The 9,822-nt window shown below is 43.1% G+C and overlaps 1 protein-coding gene across 1 annotated transcript in view; it reads right to left on the bottom strand.

The window, feature by feature from the left end:
• Positions 1–739: 739 nt before the first annotated feature.
• The window catches only part of RIOK3 (RIO kinase 3), a 53,155-nt gene continuing 44,072 nt past the window's right edge, over positions 740–9,822 (bottom strand). The window contains exon 14 of the mRNA XM_069220021.1: positions 740–2,014. Coding sequence (XP_069076122.1) covers positions 1,907–2,014 — 108 coding nt within the window. The 3' untranslated portion in view covers positions 740–1,906. The remainder of the gene's footprint in view (positions 2,015–9,822) is intronic.

Here is a 9,822-nt window from a genome sequence, read left to right as displayed (position 1 = left end):
CTCCACACTAGAAGCTCCCGACTACACGCCTGCTGGTGCGGGTTGACTTTAATTTAGAGTCAAAGTGGACTCTGGAGACTTGGACTGCTAGCGGGGCATACCCTGGATGTTACAAATAGCAAGTAACTACTATCACTAATGCAAGGTGGGGATGGGACAGGAAATTGCCACAGAAACACTAGTGCACTGGTAGGGGGCTGAGGCCCTGCTGGAGGGCACCAAATGGAGAGCCGGATTCAAAGATTGTAGAATGACAATGAATTGGGAGTACGCATTCATGGACATTGTTCCAGGACAACAGGAATGAACGGGTCGAAAAAGTCCAGTAGGGGCACTGTCGGGCTTCAAACCCAGAGCCCGATCTGTACATGTCTGAAACAGGTGCAGAAAAAAAATAAACAATGTAACAATGGAGCTGATACATGTGGACATTGCCAATTAAAGAAAGGGTCACTATACCTTATGACTTTAAAGACTTCTTTAGAAGAAAAACAAGTTGCAAGCATCTGAGCACAACATTAGATGGAACAAGTATACACAGCATGTCTATCTACAGTCATACATGCTACGAACAGAAACTTTTTGAAAACTGTAAAGATAATCGTAGGACTCAGAAAAGTACTCTTTTCATAGTCATTGAGACCCATGATAGGTTACACAGAAGGTTAAGCCATCATAATCCTAATGTGCAACTAAAACATAGGAACAAAAAAAAAATGTTAAATAAAAACTCAAGTGCTTTCATTTTAGGTTTATTGTTCACTTTTTTTTTTTTTTTAATCAATTGCTTTGAAAATGAAATCCAAACTTATACACACACACACACACAGAGAATAACATGACTGATGTTTCTTGTTCAAGGTCTGGTATGCTTTGTCTTCAGATACCAACACCATAACCCAGTGTGAGATGGAACAACAACGGGCATCCAACCTTTTGTTTACTTTAAGTGAAAACACAAAACTGGGGCTGGAGAGGAGGTGAAAATAAAATGGCATTTCAAACGCTAATTCTTATTGCATAGTACAAGAGCACTTTCTTCAATTGGTACCAAATGTAAAGGGATTGATGGCTAAACTTTATTTTTGTCTTGCTTCCCTATTTCTGTACTTTCATGACAGAGAAAAACAATTGAGCTCTGTGATGTTGCTGAATAATGTCTTAACTATTCTTGACCAAAACTGACACTAAAATACAGTATTTCAATACCAATTATATGTCCAACGAGTCTTTGGTTTTTAGTATTTTTGCCTTATTTTAGTTGATTTCCAGATTTCACAGTATGACAAGAGTGTTTAGCTACAATCATACTGTGCAAGACTCAATAACCTTTTGGTTGCAAAATTAAGAACCAACCACTACAGGATTAGAAAATAAATGATATACCATATGAACTGGAAAAAAAAAATATATTTTGTGATAAAAAGCAGTTCAACCTATTTAAAAAAATTAAAAAAAAAAATTTAAAAAAAAAAAACACTGCACTTTTCAGTTTTGTGACAAATTATCAAGCAATTTGGTTGGCCAAAGAACATTCTTCCTGGGTCTATAGACCCTGCAGTAATGATGCCATAAAATCCTTTAGATTAGGAAATTGGTCAGTAATAATGGTCTTCAAAGTAATCTAAGACTTACTCTGGAGCACAGTATGACAGCAATGGTGCTCATTCTTCTAGCACCATACTTTTTAGCATCCCAAAGCGGGAAACACAAACTACTCTGAAAACACTGAAGTACTGTTGCACATCTAGAGTGTCTTCATGGTTTTGTTTTTTGATTGCCATTCAATTTTACTGCACTTTCCATTGGTCATTGGCAGCGGACTTTAACCACTGCACAAACACCTTCAGAAGCAGCAAACTTGTGTTCCTCTTACTGAAAGGACATCCCTTTTGTTCTCTGTATGTTAATCATCATATATTCTTGGTGGCCCATCATCATCTGTAGTGAACGAAGAAACCTTTTTTCCATGCATCTGCACATGATCTTCGTTGCGTTTCTCCAACCTTTCAACCTAAAGTGAGTGAAGGAAAATAATTAGGAAATAACCAACAATAATAAACCTTAAAAATCCAAAATCAAGTTAATGCTGTAAGTACTGATTATCAAAGGTAGAAAGATAAAAGGAAAAGTTACTTACTTGCAATCATAATTTTTAAGCATAGGAATCTTTAATTACATCATGAACTGTATATCTCTGTAAGCAGCAGAATCCCAGTACGAATTCCCAAGAAAAATATGTACACACACAAGTCAATTAAATTGTCAGTGTCAAAAAATGCAGACTCCAAATTTTCCATAGTGCTTCACAGGGCATTCGGGCAATAAAACCTTTACTTAGAGAAACATAATTGTACCTTTAAGAAACCAAGCGGACTACCATCACACAAAGCACAGTTCCAGAAGATTTTGAAGCTTGTACCAGAAGTTTGTACTAACTCGTAGGGTAGTGCATCAATATGACATAACATGTATTTGTAAAGCAAAGATTTTTATTGTTACCCAACTGGATGGTACTCACTTTAACAACCATGGACGGATGAAAGGCTGAGTACACCCACTGTGATTCCAACCTCTGACTAAGAGGTCAAAAAGGGATTTTTAAAGTGGATGCATTCGTTCACTGAGCCACCAGGGCTGGCAAAGGAAGAAGCATTGAAGATTAATTTAGTAGAGTTCTTGAGAAAGAACTCAAGTAGTTTTCATTGTCCATCATGGGAGGTTTACTGATATTCGTGAGAGTTCAACAGAACAGCAAGCCCAAGCATTATCTTTAAGAGAGTACTAAAGTACTAGAGGCAGATGTCACAGGTGGATGTCTGGGGACAGGCCAATAGAGCTACAGAATTTTTTTGCAGATATGGTTGTCTAACTTGGGTCTCTATCATCAAGTTAGAATAAATAAGCAGTGCTTTGGAAAAGGTGTGAAATCATTCCGATAGCTGCTCTGGAAAGTTCTAATGAAACATTATTAAGGAGTTGTATAGTGTGGTGCATGTCCCTTGCGATTACACCTCAGAACAACACAGAAGTCCTGGTGGGAGGGAGAAAATGCACTCTTTTAGGTATGGAAGGACCTCCTAGATGATGCTTCGTTCAAAGGTCCTTTGTCATACATCATTAACGTGAGAAAGAGAACTCTATATGGGGCTATGGTGGCTCCTTTCCTTTTGGTTCACTGAGCCCTTTGTCTTCCTAAGAGGAATCTGTTCATTCCCTGGAGATAAAGCATTACTGCAAAGACAATTCAACAAGCTGTAGACAAGATATCACCATTCCTGTGTGAATCTGGCTACAACTGCCAAAAAGATAACATGGAAAGATGTCTTGTTTTGCCCACAAGATACCATAGAGCCCTTCTTGTATTTAAGGGTACATTGACTTGTCCATGAATGTAGACTGAGGAAACCGTAATTTGAAATGCCTCGTGAGGAAGGCTGGGGGGGATTTTAGGGTTATCATACTGCTTTGCAACATCGTCCATTTGTTAGATTAAAGTCCATATTTAACTAAATCTGCCTACAGAAGTAACAGGCACAAGGAAGGCACCCCACTGTGTGCTGTGTGGTTTGAAAGGAAAGGCTAATTAATTTATTAGCACTATATTAAGTTCCCAAAGAGCGCCAGGTACCCTAATTACTGATACACAGATTTCCCTATAAACTGCAATAGATGCTGTGTGTGCTTTTAGAGATTGAAACTATAAATCAAACTTTTCTATTGAAAGAGAAGGAAATAATTCTTGGCACTTCACTGGATCAATGCCCCCCCCCCCCCCCCCAATCCACCGTATGCAGAACTTCTTTTTTTCAAACATATAAGATAGCTTGTAAGGCCTTCTCTTCTTTCTATCATGGGAGGCTAAACTGGTAATACTGCAATAATTCAGTACGCAGGCCATTAAGCTAAACAACACAGAAGAGATGGTGCGGTGGTTGTTTCACCAGGTGAACATCTGTGTCTGTATAACTTTTTCGCCTTCTTTGTTCTGACTTGCCTACACATGATCACCAAAATAATTAAAGTGTTAGATGAAAAGGCACTGAGAAATGTCATTGACCAGCTCATCATAAGCATGTTTCTTGTTCTTGGGGTTAAGTACCAGGGCACGTGGCTTGGCATTTTGCATTTTTGACAGCCAAACATTTCGATCTGGAATTTCCACAAATCACCAAAAACGTGCCCATTTGTGGGCTATCAGCCTTCTGATTCTGTTCTCCTGGTAGGTGAAGACCAACAATGTAGATGTTGAGTTATTGGCCTCTCAGTATACTGCCAGTCAAAGATTTCAAGGAAAGTTGTCTTGCTCTCAGCTTTTGCATTTGGCTATTATATGAGGGGTCCTTTTGTAACCATGCGCAATGAATATGAAGGTTTGAAGAATGCCTCTCACTTAAGGGATGCTTCGGTTTCTACTGTTTGGGAGCGAGGTGCAGGGCCTATTCTTGCAGTGCTGAGATGACGTGGCCTTAGAGATGACGTGGTCTTAAATTAAACAAGTAACTTACCACTGGGATCCATGTACTAGAATACTGGTCCATTCGAACAGGAAGACAAAGTATTACCATTTAGCACTCGTTTCTCACACATCAGTGAGGATCAGCAGTTAAGGCCTACTTAAAGATGTGTTGCAGAGTAACTCAGGATGTATCAGTTAAAACAGTCAATGTTCAGTCAGTGCTTTAGACTTTAAAAAGAGACTAACTTCAAAACTCACACACTCTAACACTAATCCCTGGCTCGTGTCAAAATTAATCAGCCAATGAGCAAAGTAATTAAGTTAATGTCAACCTTTGGGGGAAGGCTTGTGGGATCCAGGCATTAACAGTAGCTAGCTATTGAAAAACCACATAAAATGAATTATTTCCCAGTACCGAGATGGAGACCAGTGTACCTGGCGACATTCAAAAGGTGAAGCATCTGCAGGTATAAGAATCCACCAGAAAAGCCACGTTTTGAGTGACTTCCTAAAAGGATAGTAGCTTGAGGGTCAGCTGCAAGTCAGAGAGCAAACAATTCTCCATCTTCTAACCTGGAAGGAAAAACCAGTCCACTCTGCTCTGTCCTCTGGCCTCAATTACAACAAGTAAATATGATGGGATAGAGTGTAGGGAGGAGGTCTGAAGATTACAATTAAGTAAGCAAAAGATTTCCCGAATGCTCAGAACAACCTAATACATAGCCTTCTAGAAAGCAAAGAAAGAATTATCTCAATCAGTCTATTCAACTTTATGAGAAACAGTTCTCTAGTACTCGTTGACAATGACTAAACTGAAACACATTGGCAATAACTTTAGGCGAGTACAAAATAGCCCTTTCCCTCAACTGTATTCATCCTGTTAAGAAATGCACTGAAGTATGAAAATATTGAGGAGTCAGTGTCAAGGTGTGTATATATTCTTTATACCCTGCCAGTGGAAATACATAAGGTCCAATAAGGATAGGTTACTTACCTGTAAATCCTAGTTCTCTTCCAGGGGTATCCTCATCAAAGTCATAAACATTGAATATTCCCGCCCTTGTGCGGGGACCCCGGAGCATATATAAAATACACACATATTAACATGTGTAAAAAACAGCAATGCAGGCTATAATGTTAAAAACAGGCTAAAATGCTTTATTTCTATGAAGTTTTTTTTTTTTTTTTTTTTTTATATTATAAAGCTATAATAGAGAATAAATATCTACCCAAGCCCCTCAAACTAGGCTTAGGGAAGTAAGCGGCAGCAAACTCTAGAGAAAAAGAGAAAAAACTGCATTGAAAAACAATGAAGCATTCTTAGCCAATAGGCTGCATGCAGGTTAACACAGGAGAACCATAAAAACTTTGGCACCGTGCCTTTAAGACCCTGAGCACCTCCAGTATCCCACCATGCCTCAGGGGTGAAGGAAAGGTGACAGTTGGTTCACAGTTAGGTCAGTTCTTTTTACGGTGACAATTTGTATAACTGATTCAAAACACAGTCTGTCCTGCACTTTTAGGAGACGTGCGTCCGGGGAGGAGGGTGGGTTGTTTATGACTTTGATGAGGATACCCCTGGAAGAGAACTAGGATTTACAGGTAAGTAACTTATCCTTCTCTTCCAGGGGATCCTCATCAATAGTCATAAACATTGAATAGATTAGCAAGCCCATCCCTAAACCCAGCGGACTGTCCGATAGAAGTGCAGGAATAGATATGTCTTACGCAAATAGATTTCTTAGAGAGGCCTGCCCCACTTGGGCATCCGCTCTTGCATCTGAGTCTAAACAATAATGTCTTGTAAACGTATGGACAGACTTCCATGTAGCAGCTTTACAAATCTCAGATATCGGAACATTGTTAAGGAGAGCAGCAGTAGCCGCTTTACCCCTTGTGGAATGCGCTCTAGGCCGCGCTAGCAATTGTATATTAGCTAGCTGGTAAGTATTAACAATGCAAGAAACTATCCATCTTGATATTGTTCGCTTAGAAGCTGCCTCTCCTGTCCTTAAATGACCATAGTTTACAAACAAGCGGTTAGAGTGTCTAATCGATTTTGTCTTGTCCAGATAAAATTTCAGCACTCTTTTCAAGTCTAATGAGTGCAATGCTTTCTCTGCCGGAGTCTCCGGATTGGGAAAGAACGTCGGTAAAGTTATGGTCTGATTAATATGGAATTCTGACACCACCTTCGGAAGGAAAGATGGGTGAGTTCGCAGAACCACTCTATTGTCATGAAAAACCGTGTACGGTTCTTTTGCAGACAAGGCCTGGATTTCACTGACCCTCCTCGCTGAAGTAATGGCCACTAGAAAAGCCGTCTTCCACGTAAGGTGTTGTAAAGAGGCCTTATGGATAGGCTCGAAAGGAGGGCCCATAAGTTTTGCCAGGACTATGTTTAGTTCCCATGGAGGAGAAGGCCTCAGAATTGGCGGAAAAACTTTCTTCAAAGAAATCCTTGACTACAGGTTTTGTAAAGAAGGACTCCTGAGAAGGCGATTTGCGATAGGCAGTAATAGCAGACAAATGTACCTTAATAGATGATACCTGCAGACTGGACTTCGCTAGATGAAGCAAATAGGACAGTATGACATCCTCCTGCGCCCGTATGGGATTATGACCTTTCTGACAGCACCATATGTAGAATCTCTTCCACTTAAAAGCGTAGGAACGCTGCGTGGAAGGTCGTTTGGACTCTTTCAAGATGCTCATGCACTCCTGCGAGAGTCCTAGGTGCCCATACTGCAGGAATTCAGGAGCCATGCTGTTAAGCTCAGAGAGGGTAGGTTGGGATGTAGAATCCTGCCCTCCATTCTGCTCAGAAGATCCGGTCTGCACGGCAGCCTCCTGTGAGGTTCTTCCGACAGGTTGAGGAGATCCGTGTACCAGAACTGTCAGGGCCATTGCGGCGCTATAAGAATCATTCTGGTCCTGGATCTGTAAAGTTTGCTGATCACTGCCGGAATGAGGGGAATCGGCGGAAAAGCGTAAAGAAATGTCCCTGACCAGTCGATCAACAGGGCATTCCCTCGAGATCCCCGACGGTAGAACCTGGATGCGAAGTCTGGGCATTTCTTGTTTACTTCGTCTGCGAAGAGGTCCAGTTGAGGCCGACCCCATTGCGCGAAGATGTATTCTGCGACTTCGCCGTGCAGGACCCAATCGTGAACGTCCTCCAGGTGTCTGCTTAGAAAGTCTGCTTCCACGTTCTGCTGACCTGGCAGGTGAACTGCTGTAATTGACATTCCTCTGGCCAGGAGCCAATGCCATATCGCTTGGGACTCTCGCGATAGGGGTAGGGACCTCGTTCCCCCCTGTTTGTTCAAGTAATACATCGTGGTTGTATTGACCGTCTGTATCAAGAGAGTTTTCCCCTGAATTAGCGGTATGAAGGACTTGAGAGCGAGATGGACCGCTCTGAGTTCTAGCAGATTGATGTGGTACTGCTTTTCCTTGTCGGACCACAGACCCTGTGCTTGAAAAGGACCCAGATGAGCCCCCCATCCCTGAAGAGATGCATCCGTTACTAGGGTGTCGGATGGAAGCACCTGGTGAAACGGAGCACCCACTGACAGGTGAGGTCTGTGCATCCACCATCTCAATGACTGAAGTGCTACCTCCGGTAGCCGCACGGTGTCCTCCCAGCGACCTGTTCTCTGGCTCCAGTTGGTCTCCAATGCCTCTTGGAGGGGTCTCATGTGGAGTCTGGCATTTGGGACAATAAAAATGCACGATGCCATAGAGCCCAGTAGTGATGTCACCTGACGTGCCGTAGGTGCGCTGGCTCTCAACAGGTCCTGGCACTTTTTGTTTATTGAGGATAGTCGTTCCTCCGAAGGATACACTTTTTGTAGTTCTGTGTTTATGATAGCTCCTAGGTAGTGAAGATTCTGCGTTGGAGTCAAGGTTGACTTCTGGTAATTGACCTGAAGACCTAGAGCTTCGCAAACTCCTAGTACAATGTCCCAATGGCTTCTCGCCTGCTCCGGAGAAGAAGCCTTTAGTAGCCAGTCGTCTAGGTATGGATATATGTATATCCTTTGTCTTCGGAGATGTGCCGCCACCACTGCCATACATTTCGAGAAAACTCTTGGGGCAGATTTCAGGCCAAAGGGTAGAACCCTGAACTGGTAATGCTGTAACGCTATTCGGAAGCGCAGGAATTTTCGATGTTTTGGAGCTATTGGGATGTGAAAATACGCATCCTGCAGGTCGATGGAGCACATCCAGTCTCCCTGATGCAGTTGAGGGAAAATCTAGTGAAGCGCTAGCATTCTGAACTTCTGCTTCCTTATGTATTTGTTCAGCAGCCGTAGATCCAGGATTGGCCTGAAAACGCCCTCTCGACCCTTCTTTGCCACTAGAAAGTAACGGGAGTAGACCCCCTGTCCTCTTCGTGCAGGTGGAACCCTTTCTATGGCATTCTTTCTTAGGAGGGCGAGAGCCTCCTTGCGTAGCAAGCTGAGATGAGATGGATTGTCTTTGGTTGGTGGCAAGTGTGGTGGAGGCTGTTTGAAAAGAAGAGAATAGCCATGTTCGACAATATTGAGCACCCATTTGTCTCTTGTGATAGAGTGCCACTCGTGAAGATAAGCCGTAATACTTCCCCCCACCGGAGTGGTGTACAGTGTCGAGGGAAGCAAGATTTCATTGCTTGGTGGGTGCTTTCGGAGTGGATTGTTGAGGTCTGCTTGACCCTCGCTCCCTTGTGTTTCTTCGTTGAAAAAGAGGTCGTCCCTGTCGCTGCTGTGACCTTTGCGCCCAATGAGGGGTTTGAACCCTCTGCTGGAAAGGGCGCCTATCATACGGCCTGTACCTCCTCCTGAAATCTTTCTTTCTTTCGAGGCCCACCGCCTTCAAGGTATCCACCTCGGTCTTCATGCGGGCCATCTCTTCGTCTGCATGGGCACCGAATAGAGAGTTCCCGGCAAATGGGAGATTCAGGATGCGTTGTTGTGCTTCCTGTTTCAAGCCAGTGAGCCTCAGCCAGTAAGATCTCCTTGCACAGATACCATGTGCGTACCCATGAGCAGCCAAATCCGCCCCATCCGCTGCCGCGGTGATAACCTGGTTGGATACCAGGCATCCTTCTTGTAGTATCTCCTGGAAATCTTGTCTGTCTTCTCTGGGCAATTTTTCTGTAAATCTACTGAGGGAATCCCACAGAGAACGATCGTACCTGCCCAGGAGCGCAGACGCACTGGAGACCTTCATTTGTGAAGCCGCCGTCCCGCATATCTTCCTCCCTAGAGAGTCTAGATGCCTGCTCTCTTTATCCGGGGGTACCGTGGATGAAGATGCCACCGAGTGGGTCTTACGGGCGGCAGCTATGATCACCGAGTCCGGTGGCGGATCCTTTC

Source organism: Pleurodeles waltl, chromosome 2_2 (genome assembly GCF_031143425.1).
Source record: "Pleurodeles waltl isolate 20211129_DDA chromosome 2_2, aPleWal1.hap1.20221129, whole genome shotgun sequence".
NCBI classification, from domain to species: Eukaryota; Metazoa; Chordata; class Amphibia; order Caudata; family Salamandridae; genus Pleurodeles; species Pleurodeles waltl.
This window is presented reverse-complemented; position numbering and strand designations above follow the sequence as displayed.